Here is a 19,821-nt window from a genome sequence, read left to right as displayed (position 1 = left end):
AGCCACCCAGGCGCCCCAATTTTTCTCATATACTTATAACTAACTGTTGCCAAGGAGTTCTTTCTAGTGTCCAACCTAAATCTCACTTGCTGGGGGTGAATCTGGTTCCTTCTGTCTTGTTCTCATGGGGTTATGGCACATTTTGAAATTCACCAGGCTGTAGAAAAGTTTGCTGCTCAACCAAGAGTGGAAGCATTGTCTGTCCTGGCACGGTGAATTTGGGCAATCTCTTCCCCTGTAAAATGAGGATGATAATGACACTACCTGCTTGGTAGGCCTGTTACGAAGATCAAGTAAATTAATATGGAAAACACATCAACAGTGTCTGGTACTGTTGTTATTCTTCTTCCGGAGATCATAGGCTCCTAGGGGCGCAGCCGGTCCCCATGCATTCCACTGTGACAACACTGTACTGTGTACTAAGTGTGATCACCTGATTAGCGTTCTGAATCTCTTACTAGTTAGTGGCTCTAAGACAGGGACCTTGCCTGTCTTATTCATGACTGAATCAATCCCCAGAGCCCAGGACAGTGGGCTGTATATTTATTGATGGAATGAAAAAGTACATCCCAGTGAGCAGATGCTCTGGGATAGGGTACCTGAGCTACACATGAGATCAGGAGGGTGTGGAGGAAATGCCCACTCACATAGGTTTATGTCATTTTAGAGACAAGTGCTGGAAAAAGACCATGACCACTGAGGAAGAAAAATTGATATACTTTGTTCTACAAAGCTGCCTCATTTGATACTCTCCCTGGAACAGGGTGGCAGGACAGATATGGCCATTCTGGCTCTGACCCTCATAGTAACATCAGGGACTGAGGAAGGCAGGGTTTAGAGACTGGACAGGACAGCACAGAGGCCTTTCCTTTCCCTCTGCATCTCAGGGCTTTTCCTGTGGTTCTTTTAGAACAGGAGGAAGAGGGAATGGGATTTTTTGCCTGATGTAGAGGGTTTCTGGCTGAAGCTGGTTTATTTCTGGGCTACATCAGGAGTTGCTATTGACCCAACAGTTTCAGAGTGGAAAGTAGACAAGATTGGGCAGGGGTTGCAAAGTCAAATGCCTTTGGTGCCTGGGTGGATAAAATTAAGTTACATTAGTTCTATTCAAAGTCAGTGGAGAGTAATGAGGCCTGTGTCTGGACAGAGAATGATTGACCTATCAATAGGCATTCCAACGTAAAGCAATTTTAAAATATTAAAATGTAAATGAAATGGGCCAAATTTGACCTACAGGTACTACTTTACAACATCTGATAAAGGAAAAAGCCAGAACAGGAGCAAATCTCCTAAGGTCTCTCAAAGTCAGCTTTCTCATTTATAAAACCTGTGGGGGTGATGTAAGAGGTCCAGTGGGAACCTGTGGAAAAGCACTTGGATCTGTCAGGCACTGAACTGTGTCACAGCCCAAGACCTTTTGTTTATATTGTTTTAATTGTTTATATAATACTGTGTATAAGAGGTCAAAAAATGACCACACAGCTGTCACTGTGGGAATAAGCAAAATAAGCCCCAAAACATCCCATAACACCCTGTAATACTTCATCTCCTTAAACCAGTGGCTGGGGCCCTACCTGAGGCAGGGAGTTTGCAGGTGGTGACACTTCAGGTTAGTAATGGTTCAGAGTCAGGGCTTGGGCCTTCTCAAGGACCCATCCGGGTCCTCTAGGCCTGGGGTCTAGAGGAGAAATCAGACAGGCACTATCAGAGGGCTTCAGTGTGGCCATACAGGAACCCACACAGTACCAGTCTGATTAACAGCTCCCCACTGAGCAAATGAGAAACAGCCTATTAAGTAAAACTCACTGTCAATCTGGGGCGCCTGGGTGGCTCAGTCGGCCGGGCGTTTGATTTCGGCTCAGGTCATGATCTCACTCTTCGTGAGTTCAAGCCCCGCATCAAGCTCTGTACTGACAGCTCAGAGCCTGGAGCCTGCTTCAGATTCTGTGTCTCCCTCTCTCTGCCCCTTCCCCACTCACACTGTCTCTCTCTGTCTCAAAAATAAATAAACGTTAAAAAAAATTAAGAAAAATACTCACTGTCAATCTGATTTTACAAAGGAATACCAACTGGGGGTTGTTGGGTGGCTCAGTCGGTTAAGCTTCTGACTTCAGCTCAGGTCATGATCCCACAGTTCACGGGTTCAAGTCCTGCATCAGGCTCTGTGCTGACAGCCTGGAGCCTGCTTTGGATTCTGTGTCTCCCTCTCTCTGCCCCTCCCTTGCTTGTGTTCTTTCTCTCTCTCTCTCTCAAAAATAAATAAACTTAAAAAAAAAAAAAACCCACAGAGGAATACCAAATGAAGCAATGGTGAGATTGTATTTTTCTTTTTTTTTTTTTTAACGTTTATTTATTTTTGAGACAGAGAGAGACAGAGCATGAACGGGAGAGGGTCAGAGAGAGGGAGACACAGAATCTGAAACAGGCTCCAGGCTCTGAGCTGTCAGCACAGAGCCCGACGCGGGGCTCGAACTCACAGACCGTGAGATCATGACCTGAGCCGAAGTCGGCCGCTTAACCAACTGAGCCACCCAGGCGCCCCTGTATTTTTCTTATCAGTTGACAAAGACTAAAAAATGTATTATCCAGTGCTGATGAAGTGTGTCTCAATCTGGTACAGTAGCACATGAGACCTTGTTAAACTACAAGTTAGATCGTGTCCCTGTTCTACTCCAAACTTTTCAGTGCTTCTCCACTTCAGTCAGAGGAAAAGCCCCCACAATGGTCTACAAGGCAATGCTTGTAAGAGCAGAAATGGAAAGCTATCTAAATGTCAATGGAAAACTGATTACATAAATGGTGTCATATCTTCCCAGTAATCAATTATATAGCAGTTCAAAGGCAGAAATATGATGCCTAAGATATACTAATGAACGAGAAATAATAAAAACAAGACATAAAACAGTATATATAACATTACTGCATTTAGTTTAAAAATATTATATTCCTGGGGCACCTGGCTGGCTCAGTCAGAGGAGCACGTGACTCTTGATCTTGGGGTCATGAGTTCGAGCCCCACGTTTGGTGGAGAGAATACTTAAATAAATAAACAAACTTTAACAATTTTAAAGTATTATATATTTAATACTATTATCTATATGTGCATATATACATACATAAATACATGTTACACACAAGTATAGACAAAGTTGCAAAAAGTATGTATGAATGGCTGTACTTTTGTCATCAGTAGTTACAGAATGAACAAAACCAAACAAAAGATTCTCTGATATTTCATGCCTTAAAGCCAGTGGTTGGAACCACCCTTGAGGCAGGGAGATACATATGGTTACTTTCAGGAAGGGAAACACTTACTTCTCACTTTATATATTTTAAAACTGTTTGAATTTTTTCCCTTTATAAATGAATTACTTTTATAATAAAGAAGTTTTGTTTTGCTTTATCTGCTTTTTCACTGAAAGATGCTACCAAAGTGGTTTTTTTTTTTTTTTTTTTTTCATTTAAATCCAAGTTAAGGGGTGCCTGGGTGGCTCAGTCGGTTGAGCGGCCGACTTCGGCTCAGGTCACGATCTCACGGTCCGTGAGTTCAAGCCCCGCGTCGGGCTCTGGGCTGACGGCTCAGAGCCTGGAGCCTGCTTCCGATTCTGTGTCTCCCTCTCTCTCTGACCCTCCCCCGTTCATGCTCTGTCTCTCTCTGTCTCAAAAATAAATAAATGTTTAAAAAAAAATAAAAAATAAAATAAACCCAAGTTAGTTAACATATAGTGTAATGATGGTTTCAGGAATAGAATTTAGTGATTCATCACTTACATATAACACCCAGTACTCATCCCAACAAGGGCCCTCCTTAATGCCCAGTGCTCATTTAGCCCATCCCCTGACCCAATACCCCACCAGCAACCCTAAGTTTGTTCTCTGCAGTTAAGAGTCTCTTATGGTTTGTTTTCATCTCTGTTTTTAACTTATTATTCCTTCCCTTCCCCTACGTTCATGTTTTGTTTCTTAAATTCCACATATGAGTAAAATCATATCATATTTGTCTTTCTCTGACTGATTTATTTTGCTTAATATAATACATTCTAGTTCCATTCATATTGTTGCAAATGGCAAGATTTCATTCTTTTTGATTGCTGAGTAATATTCCATTGTGGAATGTCAATTCACATTTGGGCGCTTTCCATACTTTGGCTATTGTCGATAGCGCTGCTATAAACATTGGGGTGCATGTGTCCCCTTTGAATCAGCATTTTTGTATCCTTTGGATATAATACCTAGTAGTGCAATTGTTGGGTCATAGGGTAGATCTATTTTTAATTTTTTGAGGAACCTCCATACTATTTTCCAGAGTGGTTGCACCAGTTTGCATTCCCACCATCAATGCAAAAGGGTTCCTCTTTCTCCGCATCCTCGCCAACATCTGTTGTTGCCTGAGTTGTTAATGTTAGCCATTCTGACAGGTGTGAGGTGGTATCTCATTGTGGTTTTGATTTGTATTTCCCTGACGATGAGTGATATTGCGTATCTTTTTATAAGATGCTACCAAAGTTTTAAAAGGGTGAGGGTGAGCCCAGCAAGATAGATGCAGACCCAGATCATGAGGAGTCTTTAACAATTTAGAGTTTTGTAACACTTCTCAAAGGACAAGGTATCCCAAATAAAGAAGTTCAATTCTACTTTCTTAGACAAATGTAGTATCAAATTTTCTCTGCTTTCCCCTTTGATTTTTTCCCCCAAATAATCTCCTCCTTCCTTCCTATCTTCTTTCCACAAATGCATACTCGGTGTCACATGCCAGACCCTTGGCAACCAAGGCTCACCCCTATTTGCAGAGCACAGATGAAGTCAATTGGAATTGGAATTGTATAAAGTCCCTTCTTTGTTCAGTGAGTCTTTCTATAATTTCAGAATAGAGAGAAACTTTTCATTTTCTCAAATGTTGTGGAAGGAAGTATTGAGAGCAATTAAAAGAGAGAATGTTATGGTTTCTTCATCAAATACTTTGCAAGAGAAAAAAGACATGGAGGGAGGGAGAAACCTATAGATGATCGGAGACTTCAGGGATTGCAATGTCTGGATCATACTTGGATCCTGACTCAAGCAACCGAAGTGTAAAAAAAGTAAAATTTATTTTTTTAATGTTTATTATTTTATCTTTGAGACAGAGTGTCAGAGCATGAGAGGGGGAGGGGAAGAGAGAGAAGATCCCAAGCAGACTCCATGCTCAGCACTGAGCCTGACTTGGGGCTGGATACCACGACACTGGGATCATGACCCGAGCCAAAATCCAGAGCTGTATGCTCAACCGACTGAGCCACACCTTGTGCCCCCAAATTTATGATATTTATGAGACACCTGGATATTTGAAAACTGACTGGGCTTTTGACGATATTAGGCACTTATTGTTCATTATTTTAAATTTTATAAGGATATTGTAATTATTGTGGTTTTAAGTCCCTCACTGTCAAGAGAATGCAAAGGCAAGCCACAGACTGGCAGAAAATATTTGCAAAACACATATCTGACAAGTGTTATCAAAAATACACAAACAACAACACTTAAAATTCAAAGAAAAGAAACAATCTGATATTAAAATGTGCAAAAAACCTGAACAGACCTTCACCAAAGAAGATATACAGATGGAAAGTAAGCACATGAAAATATGTTCGACCTCATATATCATTAGTGAATTACAAACTAAAACAATGAGATAGCACTACACGCCTATTAGAATGGCCAAAATCAAGAACACTGACACCACCAAATGCTGCTGAGAATATGGAGCCGCAGAAACTCTCATTCATTGCTGCTAGGAACGCAAAACAGCACAGCCACTTCAACACAGCTTGGTGGTTTTTCACAAAACTAAACATACTCTTACCATACGACCCAGCAATCTCTTTCCTTGGTATTTATTCAAATGAATTGAAAACGTATGTCCACGCAAAACCTGCACAATGATGTTTATAGCAGCCTTATTCATAATTGCCCAAACTTGGAAGCAACCAAGTATTGCTAAGCAAAAACAGCCAATGTGAAAAGGCTACATACTGCCGGATTGCAACTCTACAACACCCAGGGAAAGGCAGAACTATGGAGACATTAAAAAGATTAGTGGTCACTGGGAATCAGGCTAGAGGGAGGGATAAAAAGGCAGAACACAGGATTTTTAGAGCAGTGAAAATATTCTGAATGGTGCTACAATGGTGGATATCTGAACCTCCCTCTGAGCCCGAGTATCTAGCACCTATGAGTGGTTCTGTCACTAACCTTTACTTTGCCACTCTGACTTTTAAAGCCTCTGTTGACAGCAGTCCACTCTTTTATGGCAAAAAAATAAAAAAAATAAATTAAAAATGAAAGGATGATAGATTATGCAAAGGAAGTTGTTTATTGATTCTCTTTAATGTGTGTGTGGAAACATGCAAATGAGGATCCCTGGAGTGGGACAAAGAAATTCATTAGCCAGCTACAGCTTGAAAGACATCTCCTGTAAGATCTTCTAACTCTTTGTGTTGATGTTCTCTTTTTTTATAATCACTGAACAATTTTCCAGTTTTTAATGGGATTCTGCTAAGAATTTAAAAATAAAAACAAAAGCACTCAACAGTTGCCTTAAGTGACGCAGCCCCCTTGGTAGGTCTATCTTTTACCATTCAATTTTAGTAAATTGCCCTTTTGCTTCCCTAGTCTCCTGAAAGCCTGTATTCAGAACTGGGTTACCAAAATCTGATCAACCATCAGCAAACTAATAAACGTAAGCTTTAGGACTGAGGAAGGTAACGAATCAGTCCATGGAGCTGAGCTGGAACTACCAGGAGAACAGCAACCCTATGGCTGAGCCATCACCACTTTAAGTGTAACTAGACGACTCCCTTGCCCATATATTCTGGGCCACATCCCTCCCACTGGGGAAAAAGTTAGAAATTGTGACTAAGTAGGGGTGCCTGGGTGGTTCAGTTGGCTAAGCATCTGACTTCGGCTCAGGTCATGATCTCACCGTTCAGAGTTTGAGCCCCACATTGGGCTCTGTGCTGACAGATGGGAGCCTGGAGCCTGTTTCAGATTCTGTGTCTCCCTCTCTCTCTCTCTGCCCCTCCCCTCCCTCTCTCTCGCTCCAAAATAAATAAACATTAAAAAAAATAAAAAAAGAAATGGTGACTAAGTAATCAGAAAGCAGCCTTACTTACTCATTATGCTCAAGCATTATAAGGTTTTGAGACAGTGAGGCTGGCCAAGTTGGGGAAAGAAGTTCTGAAGCAAAAAGGACAGTCTGTAGGTGCTTGGGCCTTGGTGCTGCTAGGGACATTCCCAGGGACTGACTCCTCTTCTGCCACCTTGGATAGAAGAAGAAGAAAGAACTATAAGCAAATGTGATGAGGGACCATAAGGCAGGCTGAGGGCAAAGTACAAGCTAGCATACCCTCCCCCTACAGGTGACATATGTGTGATATTCCTCAGGCACTCCTGGCTGCCCAAGGACAAAGGAAAGGACAGAAAACAAATGGTTAAACTGATAGGGTCTCCATCAGTATACAAATATCTTAGTAAATTATAAGAAAAAGGCAATCTTATCAATAACTTAATCTCCAGTAAACTATAGACTCAGTTTCCTGGAGCCCCAACATCACCCCTCCATAGTAATATGGGGAACAAAGTCAAAAAGGAAATGGCAGGTAAAATTAAATTTCCTTATAACCTGAAGGCATTGACATATACTTGAGGCAGGCAGAGTAGAACTCCAGGAACTCCCTACTGTCTTAATGTTAATACTTTGCTAGAGGGAAAAACAATTTTAGCTTGACAAGAGATAGGCCTCCAGTAATCTGTGAGTCCTCTTGGGGCACCTGGGTGGCTCAGTTGGTTAAATGTTAAGCATCCGACTTTGGCTCAGGGCATGATCTCACAGTCTGTGAGTTCGAGCCCCATGTTGGGCTCTGTGCTGACAGCTCGGAGCCTGAAGCCTGATTTGGATTCTGTGTCTCCCTCTCTCTCTGCCCCTCCCCCACTCATGCTTTGTCTCTCCATCTCTCAAAAATAAATAAACATTAAAATAATTTTTTAAAAAAGAAACTTCCTCTTGACCTCACCTCCCCCAGCCCCATAGTGTATAACGAGTCACTCTTCACAACCACAGTGCAGTTCTTTCTGCCCACAACCCTGTCCCCATGCTTTAATAAAATCACATTTTTTGCACCAAAGATGTCTTCAAGAATTCTTTCTTGGCCGTCAGCTCAGAACCCCCGTCTCCCCAAACCCCATCAACTGGACCCTGTACTCTCCCACAGAACAAGCTGTGAAAAGTCAGACAGACTGGGTGGTTCACTTCAAAGCATCCTCCCTCCTGGACTCAACCTCCACCCCTCCCACCCCTGCCCCAATTCACCCCATCCCACCAACTAAAAGAAAGAGGCAGAGGCCTTTTTCTGTTCTCACTTGTAACCTGTGTGGTACAACATGATTTTTTGAACCACATCTACCCAGGGCCTGATGGCATCCATTCAGGCCTATTTCTAGCTGGCATTTCCTGGCTCCCTACGTGGCTAGACCTGGCCCACAGGTTGCTGTGGGACACCAGGCGGCCAGAGGTGAGGCAGGCGAGGGCTCATGGTGCCTCACGGGTAAGTTTAAGTGCAATGCACCTGGCATTGTAGGGAGAGCCCACTGAGCCTTCCCCCCGCCCCCTCGCCCCCTCCTCCCCCCACCCCGTTCCCTTAAAGAAGGAGTCGGGGTGGGGGGTGGGGGGATAAGGTGAGTCTCGCGCTGAGGAGACCAAGAGAGAAAGTCTTGACTTGTAAACTGGCTCAGGTCAGCTAAAAAAAAAAAAAAAAAATGTGCTTAGCCGTTAGGAATTGCAGTTAAAAAAGAGTTTGGAGAGGATTCTGTCAACTGGTTCGTAGGATATTGACTGAGGGGACTGAAGAGTGCGGGCGACGAGGAACAAGTGCCAGCGAGGGAGAGGCTGGTGCACCAACGGGCCTAGGTGCGTGAGGCGAGAGGAGTGTGAAGAGCTCAGAGTTACCAGAAAGGGGAGGAGGTGGGCAGGAGGCCAGGAGGCCAGGAGGCCAGGGGTAAAAAGGGAAGCACCCGAGAAAGGACGGGGAGGGAAGGAGAGATGAAGGCGCGCCCCCTAGCGGCCCGACTGCGCCAGAGCCCTGCCCCTCATGCCTTAAAGCCCCGCCCCAGCTCCGTGAGCCGTCTGGCGCAGGCTTCCCTGCTGTCGCGCGGCACTATAGTTCCGGCCGTGGTGCACGGGCGGAAAGTTTACGCGGACGGACTGCGCCGGAGATGGGCGCGGGGTGAGTGGAGGTGGCTGCGGTCTCGGGCCGTCCTTCGTTGCTTGTTGGAGCTGCAGGAGAAGGGGTCAGGGGTGAGGAACCACGCGGAACCAGCGCCCGGCCTTTCCGCCGCCCCGCGCGGTCTCTGCGGCACCAGTTCCGGGCCCTGCTTCGCGGCGTCTGCTCCCGGGCTCCCCTCGCTCCGCGGCTCGGGGTCGTCGGCCGCGCGTAAACACCACGATTTCGGCCCTTCCCTGGGCCCTGTTCGTCCCCTCTACCCATGAGAGACTTCCCGATCAAAAATTTTGTTTTGGGCTGATTTTAAGGTAAAAATACACCCCTCCAGCTGCGATTCAAATGCAGGCGTGCTGTATTACAGGCTGAAGGTTTCGAGATGAAGTTGTATCTGAGAACCTCAGGGCAAGGGAAGTCAGGCTGACTCAGAAACCTGAGGGTAGGTGAGGACCGGAACGTGAATGGGCGGGCGCCTAGAAATCCGAGTGGAATCAAAACTGCTGAGAACCAATTCTTTACGAATGAGCCAATTGTCACCTGCTGGGAAGAATTGCAAATGTGTACTTCTGTGACTTGGCCCTAAGGCCAAATCAGGTGGCTAGGGTCTATTCTCAGCAGTAGACTGACCTTGAGAAAGGAGACCTACAGTTGTCTTTAGCCATGTATGTAAACAGTACTTACGGGGAAAGGCGGGGGTGGGGCGGGGAGGTGAGCATTAGCCCAAGTGAGAAATGCTTCGCGTTCTCACAAAATTGCTGGACTGTGGTGGGCAGGATTTTTTTTTTTTTTTTTTTTTTTAAATCGGGGCTAGACTGCTTGAGTGAATCATCCTTCAAGAACATGCAGTTCCCTCTTTTACTTCTGTGCTTACAACCTGGGTACTAAAATGGTTTCCCATGACATTGCCACTATTAAGAAGGTGGATGGACACACATGCATCAGTAAGGGGAAAGAGCCAGCACTCCAGGTGTTCGCAGAGAAGGCAGGACTGCCAGCCGTGGTCGCCCAGTGCGGTGTTACAACCGATTTCGTGGGCGAGAGATGCTATCGTGTACCTGATCTAAATCTTTGTAGCCTGTTTCTCAGTTTCCTCTAAGAGTTGAGGAAGTACTTCCCATAATCCCCAACTTTCAGTAACAGGTAGGCCTCCACGCAGGAATAGGTCTACCCATGAGATTCTACTTGTGGGAAGAGGCTTAGGTGTCCCTAGTATCTCTGATTGAATGAGGAGAGAAGGAAATGTGTTCCTAGTGTCCAGAGTTAAAATTTATCATGTGTTTTGCCCAAGAATTAATGTTACATCTGATGATGAGGGGTAGGCATTATGAAACATTTGTCTAGCTCACACTATGTGCCAGTTACTGTGATAGGTTCCGAGGAGACCATTGGTGGGCAGTGCCCTTTTATTGAATTTATGGCCTAATGTAGTATAGTTGAACCGATATTGTACAGGACCTCACCTTTTGAACAACACAGCTAAGACCCAGAAAGGAAATAAAAAAGACTGAGGAGGTGAAATATTACCAAGTTGACACACATAAGCCCATACATTTGACACGAGAAGAAACCCACAGACTCACTTTGGACGCAGTTTTAACAAGCTTGATTACCTGACTTTCCAGCCCATAGTAGCCAAGAAGCAGCAAATTAGAAAGAGGAGGATGATTACAGGGGATTACTCAGGAAAGTAGAATGCAAACTTATAGGCTAAAAATTAATTATAAAAAGACACCAAAACAAAACACAACAGCCTGGATACCTTGAATATAAGACATTGTTTCTTTTCTTTTTTTTTTTTCTTAAGGCATTGTTTCTGTGTATGTTCTATATAAGCCCTGTTTTTTGGGGCCTTAATGATAATTATGTAGAAAAAGGTAAAATGGGAAACACAGGGTTAGCAAATTAAACTGAATTCTTTGCGCTGGTACTTTTCAACATCTTTAATAAGGCCTGAACTCATTTTTCTTGGAGCATTTCTCCAGAACAGTGTTCCGCAGCATGTACTTGGGGGAATGTTGGTGTAAAGAAACCTATCAGAGTACTAGGGTGTTGGGCAGTATTGGTGTTTAGACGGGTGATGCCAAGTCATCATAAGAGATAAATTATGTTCAGCACACAGTGTTTAATGAGGCAGAGAAGAAAGATACACATTTTAATTTTGTCTATCAAAATGGTGAAACATTTTGGAATTTTTTTTAAGTTTACTTATTTATTTATGTATTTATTTATTTTGAGAGAAAGAGAAAGCATGAGTCAGTGAGGGGCAGAGAGAGAGAGAGAGGGAGAATCCCAAGCAGGCTCTGCACTGTCAGCACAGAGCCCACTCGGGGCTCAAACCCCTGAACCACAGATCATGTCCTGAGCTGAAGTTGGACGCTTAACTGACTGAGCCACCCAGGTGCCCCAGCATTTTAGAATCTTGAGGAGTCTGGAAAAGTAATTTATATCTCTCATTTAATCTTTGTTGATGTTAGATACATGAGGCATTACTATATTTGAAATGTATCTCAGGCCACTATGTGGTAAAAAGGCTTTTCCTACTTGAGTCCCTGACTCCCATTTATAACATTGCTTCCCTGAACCAGTATGTTCTAAGTTCCCAGCAGCCTATGTAGAAATGGAATTTTAGAATATCACACATTAGCAGTTGGATATTTTAATGAAACAAGCAGCCTGGCCACTGTTAAGTGTGTTTAAAGAAAGTTCTAAAAAAGAAACTAATGAGTTTTTAATGAGTATTATCCATCCAGTGTGTTCCCTAATTGTATATGCAGTATAATTTTTATGAAGTTGTAATCAGTATATACATAGAATGCTATGACCTGCTTTTCTCAGTTACTGGTATTTTGTGTAAATATTTTTCATATTTACATACATGTCTTTTATTTATAGCTATATGAGATATGATTATGTCAATAGAATGTAGTTTGCTTAGTAACAGCAGCAGCAAGCTGTGTCCCCATGAACAGGTCTGTGTATCTATGAACTATGTTCTTTATTTTTGAGAATAGAAATGTTTTCTCCATTTATTCTGCATATTGACTTCTATACACAATTTCATGAGATAATGCCAGCTGTCATTCACATTCTTTAATTTTGTGCTTTTCCTTCAATTAAAGTACTGTTGCCTGATTTATGTACAGTGCATACTACTGAGTGTGTTGCTTTTGTAATAGTTAATGATTTCCAGCTTTGTCTGATTTGGATTATGACTCTTCTAACCCTTTCATTTTTATATTTTGCCTTCATTTTAATAAAAAAAGGGCACCAAGCAACACGATAATTAAATAAACACATATACAAATACTGCCGTATTCATTAAGATAGTAATAATGCCCGGGGCCCCTGGGTGGCTCAGTCAGTTGACCATCTGACTTTGGCTCAGGTCATGATCTCACGGTTTGTGAGTTTGGGCCATGTATCTGTCTCTGTGCTGACAGTGTGGAGCCTGCCTGGGATTTTCTCTCTCCCCCTCTCTCAGGCCTTCCCCCCACCATGTGTGCCTCTCTCTCTCTAAAAATAAATAAATAAATTGAAAACAAGAAAAATACTTATGTGGTCCTTGATTTATGGCCATTTAGTGGGTGATTCTAGGAGTCTTCCTCACAGGGAACTAAGCTGCTTGCTTCCCTCCCGTTGAACTCTCCACAGATTTGCCTTCACCTCAACTTAAATGTGGTTTGCCTTCACCCATTTCTGCAAAGTTTGGTTAAAATTATGGTGGGGTAAAAACAAAAAACAAAAAACCTTTTTCTCTCTGTGACATGTAAGACCTAATCATGTTTATTTTCTACAGCATTTTTCTGTTCATAGCTGTGTGTTTGCACTCTGGGAACACTGGGATCACTTTCATCATGCCAACAGTGGTGGTAATGGACGTATCCCTTTCCATGACCCGACCTGTGTCTATTGAGGGGTCTGAAGAATATCAACGCAAGCACCTAGCCGCCCATGGTTTGACGATGCTGTTTGAGCACATGGCCACAAATTATAAGCTCGAGTTTACAGCCCTGGTGGTTTTTTCATCACTCTGGGAGCTGATGGTTCCCTTCACAAGAGATTACAACACACTTCAGGTACAAAAAGGAATAAGTGTTTGCAATACAAGGCTCAAATTTTTAGGGAGGAAAACAGTGTTACCATATTGCACTGAATATTTAGAATTTGGGATTATTTAATGTTAAGTCTATAGATAAAATATCTATAAAACAAAGATTCATAAACTGTAAGCCTTATGCCTTTGGTAGAGCTATGAGTTCGAGCTGTGAGTTGTTACTTTATTTTCGTCTCTCGGTTTTCTGGAATTTTTCTGTGGAAAGGAGAGCATGTGAAGATGTAGTGCCCCATTTTCTAAATTCAAGGTCTTTAGTTGCAATACTTGATTATTTTCTATTTTCCTATAAACCAAGTAGTTGAAAAATGGCCCTTCTTATAAAAACCTTTATTCTAGAGTAATTCAAAATTATATTTCCTCTCCAATAAATAGCTTTGATTTACAGATGGCAAAAGTATAATTTTTAAACCTTAATTGTTAGGTGTCAGTTCAAAAGATGTTGTCTGTGAAATGCCAGAAAATTTACTTTCTGACAACATCTCTAAATCATATTTCCAGCAGTACCTTGCATAGTGCCTTGCCTATAGTCAATAAGTGTTGAATTAAAACAGTTTAGGGGCACTTGGGTTGCTCTGTTCGTTAAGCCTCTGACTTGATTTTGGCTCAGGTCATGATCTCAGGGTTGTGAGATTGAGCCCTATGTTGGGCTACGCACTGGGCTTGGAGCTTGCTTGGGATTCTCTCTGTCTCCTTCTACTGCTCATGTGCATGCGTGCGCATGCTCTCTCTCTCTCTCAAAATCAATCAATAAAAGAAAAGAAAATAGTTAATAATTGCTGGGTAGGTTAGAAATCCAGGGTCAGTGTAATGTGATTTTTTTTTTAATATAAGTAATAGCATTTTGTTAAATCATTTCTTTTATTATCTCACTTTCTTAATGTTACCTAAAAGCTTTTTAAAAATTGCACTGGATTTTTTTTTTTTTAAGTTTATTTATTTTGAGATAGAGAGGGAGCGAGCATGAGCTCAGCACGGAGCTCAACACAGGGCTCGACCTGGGGCTTGATTCCACAACCACAACATCATGACCTGAGCCACCATCGAAGGTCAGACGCTTAACTGATTGAGCCACCCCAGCACGCCTGCACTGGATTTATTATAAATGAGTAGTAAACTAAGAGTTTTCGGATGTTCAGTAGTTCTGAAATTTAGAGAATTACTATCTAAGTTGTTCATAGTAGTGATTAAGATCAGGAGCCCTAGAGTCCAATTAAGTGGGTTTAAATCTAAACTCTGCCACCTCTAGGCATGTGACCTAGGAAAGTTACCTCATCAATCTGTACGTCAGTTTCCTCATTTTAAAAATAGGTTAATAATCTGTACCTTACAGTGTTGTGATAATTAAATGCATGTAAAGTGCCTAGGTTGATGTTTAGGATATAGTACTACTCAATTTTTGTCATTTTTTTGGTGTGTTTAAAAGTTCTTCATTTTAGTTACTTTCTTCAGGGTTCCCTTACAAAGCTATGAACTTGGTGGATTGTTCACTCATACTTGATAAGAGAATAGAATAAGGGGAAGTTGTTTTAATTGTCCTTTGTGGTTGAGGAAGCCTGTCTTACCATTTTTCTTTGAGAAACTATGCTTTTGGGCTCTCAGAAACACAATGTCCCCTGTGTAACATTCATGATTTGAATGGTTTATGTTGTTTTCTAATAACAGATTAAGACAGTAAAGAATAATGAGCAATTTTATCTTTTATTCAATTAGGAAGCACTAAGTAATATGGATGATTATGATAAAACCTGCTTGGAATCTGCATTAGTTGGTGTTTGCAATATTGTTCAGCAAGAATGGGGTGGTGCAATTCCTTGCCAGGTAATGATCAATTCTTTTTCATTGCCCTAAGTTAAAACCATTAACCACTGAGGTGCTTCGATTTTCTTTAGGCTCTGACACAGCATGCATTGTAATTTCTATAAACTACATTATACACGATTGGTATCTTTTTAAAAGAAGGCACTAAGTCAACACTACCATGCTCAGAAAACAGCAAAATTATGCCTTGAGGAAAGCATTCTCCTAGTAAATTGGCTTATTGCAAACCAATATTGTTTGTATAAAACACGAAGTGCTCACAGTAGAATTTTAGAACACTTCCTAGAAGGGGTAATTATAATTTTGAATGATACAATTATAAACATCAGTACATTATACTCTGTCTTCATTATCTCACTGTAGCATTTATTTAGCAAACGTAACCATCTCAACTGAGTTGTCTAAAAATGGGGGCAGTATGAATGTCATATATCTGTTGCCCTTTACTTAGAGTCCACAGCAGGGTCCACATTAGCATCAAGTCAGAACAGAGTATTAAGATGAAAAGAGAATTGGAAGTTTGCTATAAATATTAGGTACAGACATACCTCAGAGATACTGTGGGTTTGGTCCAGACTACCAGAATAAAGCTAATATTGCAGTAAAGTGAGTCACATGAATTTTTTGCTTTCCCAGTATGTATAAAATTGTTTATACTATACTGTAGTCTATTTAGTGTATAATAGCATTATGTCTAAAAAAAAAGTACATATCCTAATTTAAAAATACTTTATTGCTAAAATGCTGTCAACTGAAAGTTGTAATCACTGACACAGATCACCATAACAAAGATAGCAATAATGAAAAAGTTTAAAATATTGCAAGAATTACCAAAATGTGGCACAGAGACATGAAGTGAGCAAATACTATTAGAAAAATGGCACCAATAAACTTGCTCAGTGCAGGGTTGCCACAGACCTTCGATTTGTAAAAACTGTAATATCTGTGAAGCACAAAACAAAAACACAAAACAAAAACAGAAATACAATGACGAATATGCTTGTGCTTTGAGAAGTGGTACCATATTTTAAAGGAGAAAACAAAAAATCACTAACAGAAAAATTATAGTAATCTACAACAGGAGTCAGCAAGCTTTTTCTTTTTCTCTTTTTTTTTAACTTTATTTATTTAAGAGAGCGCATGCACACACATGAGCAAGCATGAGCTGGGGAGAGGCAGAGAGAGAGGGAGGGAGAGAATCCCAAGCAGGATTTGCAGGGCTGTCTCACAAACCATGAGATCATGACCTGAGCTGAAATCAAGAGTCGGACACTTAAACAACTGAGCCACCCAGGCACCCCAACAAGCTTTTTCTGTATTTTAGATGTTGCAGATGTCTGTGACGACAACTCATTCCCACTGTCATGGCATGAAAGCAACCATAGATAAAAAGTAAATAAATGAAAAGCCTGTGTTGCAATAAAATTTTATTTACGAAAACAGGCAGTGTGCCATAGCATATGATTTTTTATTATATGGTCAAACATGGATTCTTTAGTAGTGTCAATGGCATAACTGGTATTTATTTTTTAAGATTGTGGTTGCCTGGGGGTGAGGGATGGGTTAGGGGATTGACTTAAATGAAGCACAAGGGAGAATGGAAAGTGACAGGACAGAACTAGCCTTTATCTTGATTGTAGAAGTCGTTGCTCACTAAAGGCAGTTGTTGGAATTCCTAGAACTGTATACTAAGAAGGATGAGTTTTATTGCATGTGAAGTCTGTCTCATGAACCCAACTTTTTTTTTGGTTTTTGGGTTTTTTTCTTACTGTCAAACCACCCTGTTTTACAGAGTATGAACTCATGGGTTAATGAAGACCCTGAGCTGCTATAAAGGTTAAATCACTTTAGCAAATGCCATAAATGCCTTTAGATCAGTTTATTTTCAGAAATAAACATATTTGGCACCTTCATAAACATTTATTTGGTAAATCTGCATACAGAATTTCTAATGTCCTAACAATATACTGAATAAATGAAATTTTGTTGTCAGTATCTTCTGAACTAGAAGCTAGCTGGTAGCACAGTTTCCTTTGCTACTTCAGTCATTTTAGAGAAGAAATTCAGAAAATATGTAACAAGCAAGATCTTGTGTACCATGCAGACTTCTGCCTTTTAATATTTTTTCTTCCTTTGCAAAAGGAAGAATCTGAATTTGAGATGTACTGTTCCCTGAGGTCATGGGGCTAGGCCTGGATCCACTTAGATTTGTTTGATGAGTTTTGGAGTGAATCAGGTCCAAAACAGTGTGCTAGGTGTGGAAGTTATTAGTGATTGTTTTTATAATCCGTTGCTATCATATAGATTTGTTTTAACATGGAGTTTTATTAACCAAGGTTTTAGACAGCTGGACCATGTCTTCATTATCTCAGTGAAGTCTGTCTCATTTTGATATTACATGAAATATTTCCATTATCACAAAGCATCTGAAAAAAGTAGGGGCAGAAGTAAATCATTATATAGCATTTGTTCATAGAAGAGGACATTGCCTTGTAATAAATTGACTATCTTCCCAAAAGATGACATCCCTCCAGGAGACTGCCATTGAGCATTCTTGGGCTTTAGAAACAAGAGCCAATCTTGGTACTTCACATGGTTGCAGTCACTTAATACTGCTTTAATGGCTGTTTTATCAAGTACAAGTCTAGAATAGGAAAAGCCAAAACAATCCTCCTCTGGAATGCTTGGAAAGTCTACCACCCTGTAGGGTCTCTGAAGCAATGAGGAAAATGATTTGTAACCACTGTCTCTATTGTTGGTATAGTTCGAAGGCATTTTCAAATTACAGGTTGATTAAGAATGTATTTTAAAGGTCTTATACATGTCTGGTTAAATGGTTTTTATGGATACATTTTTAAAACACTTGTCATTTTTAAAAAATATTTTTAACGTTTATTTATTTTTTGAGAGAGAGAGAGAGAGACAGAATCTGAAGTAGGCTTCAAGCTCTGAGCTGTCAGCACAGAGCTCAACACGGGGCTCGAACCCACAAACCACGAGATCGTGATATGAGCTGAAGTCGGATACTTAACCGACTGAGCCACCCAGGCACCCTGAAACACTGGTCTTTTTAATTGACCAGGTAGAGTTTGACATCTCTGAAAATAGTGTCAAGGTTCAGATTTCCTAGGTCCACGTAAAATAGATCCTCATGTCATTCTTGACGTCCAGTGCCATAGGGGCCCACCCCTTAGCTAAGAGATCGAGTTCTAGTTTTAATACAATTAAGTAAGAATTGATTATATGATTTTAAGTATTCATAGGTAGGTACTAGTTTTTTTGTTTAATTATATAAAATACAGTAAAATGCATAGATCTTAAGCACACAGTTCCCTGAGTTTTGACAGACGCATACACCTATATAACCACTATTCCAGTAAAGGTCTAGAACATTTCCGTTATCCAACAAAGTTTCCTCAACCCCCTTTCTAGTCATTATCCCCCTATACCCAAAGTCTCCTGTTTGATTTATCTTAGCTTTGTTGCATCTGTACTAGAACTTCATATAAATAGAGTCCTACATTGTGTCATCTTTCACTTGACAAAATGTTTTTGAGATTTATTTACCTTCTTGCTTATCTCCCTGAAGAGATGGGCTTTTCAGTGTAGGTGCAATTAGGGAGAAATGAAAACATTGCTAAATGAGACTGCTTTAAATAAATATGTTATTTCATGTACAAACCTCTCACGCTTTGCAAACAGGTTGTTCTGGTGACAGATGGCTGTCTTGGCATTGGTAGAGGGTCACTGCGGCATTCCCTAGCTACTCACAGTCAACGAAGCGAGAGCAACAGGTTTCCACTACCTTTTCCTTTCCCATCTAAGTTATACATCATGTGCATGGCAAATTTGGAGGAGGTAATACCAAGTTCTTTTTAGTTTGGTTAGATACATCTTAGGATTTTATTTTTTAGTATATTCCATTAATAGTAATATTGTGTATATTATGGCATTGAACTCCATTGGTTTCAGCTGAGGCTGGTCACTAAATTATATTTGAAAAGACTCTAGGTCTGTAATGCTCTTTGGAGGTTTAGAGGTTGCCCATCTCGGGAAACATAGCTGGACTTGTTGTTTATCCTACTTCCCACAGAGACTCTTCAGATGCCTAAAAGTCAAAATGTTCTTTTTGGTGTTAAGACATTTCTCTCGTTTAGGAATTCTTATGTCCATTCCACCAGAAATGTTGACAGAAGTGTGCTTGAACTTTTTCAGTAAAGTAACACTACTGATACATGTTTTATTAAACTCTACTTCCTGCTTTTCTCATTTCTTTGGGAAAGTTAGTTAACCTTTCTTCACCTCAGTTTTTCTGTCTGTAGAATGTAGATAATGATGGTTCTCACCAAAAGATGTTAGAAACGCCTTGGAGGAAAGATACTGTAAATACCAACTGTGGTCACTTCTGAGAATCTTAGTAAAACTTTTTGAATGAAATAGCTCTACTGGTATCATTTTATATAACATTCCTCTTAGTAACCTTGAATCAAAATTGTTATAGTTATTTTTCTCTCACATTGTTAAAAAAATCATTTCTATTACTTATTGGCTGTGTTATTGTGATGGGTTTGACCTTGGTGTGCTGATAATAATCTGTCATTGTGTGCCACTTTACAAGGGTCATCTGTTTTGCCTTGT

At 40.8% G+C, this 19,821-nt stretch overlaps 1 protein-coding gene across 2 annotated transcripts in view; it reads left to right on the top strand.

The window, feature by feature from the left end:
- The first annotated feature begins 9,342 nt into the window (after positions 1 to 9,342).
- Positions 9,343 to 19,821, top strand: part of INTS14 (integrator complex subunit 14) — a 35,932-nt gene continuing 25,453 nt past the window's right edge. The window contains exons 1-4 of one of the 2 annotated variants that reach the window (XM_049613767.1): positions 9,343 to 9,562; positions 13,048 to 13,327; positions 15,076 to 15,183; positions 18,886 to 19,041. In XM_049613767.1, coding sequence (XP_049469724.1) covers positions 13,106 to 13,327; positions 15,076 to 15,183; positions 18,886 to 19,041 — 486 coding nt within the window. In that variant the 5' untranslated portion in view covers positions 9,343 to 9,562; positions 13,048 to 13,105. The remainder of the gene's footprint in view (positions 9,563 to 13,047; positions 13,328 to 15,075; positions 15,184 to 18,885; positions 19,042 to 19,821) is intronic. The other variant, XM_049613766.1, reaches the window with a different exon arrangement.

The sequence above is a fragment of the Panthera uncia genome, assembly GCF_023721935.1.
Source record: "Panthera uncia isolate 11264 chromosome B3 unlocalized genomic scaffold, Puncia_PCG_1.0 HiC_scaffold_1, whole genome shotgun sequence".
In the NCBI taxonomy this organism is placed as follows: Eukaryota; Metazoa; Chordata; class Mammalia; order Carnivora; family Felidae; genus Panthera; species Panthera uncia.
Note: the sequence above shows the minus strand (reverse complement) of the source record. Positions and strands in the feature narration are given on the sequence as shown.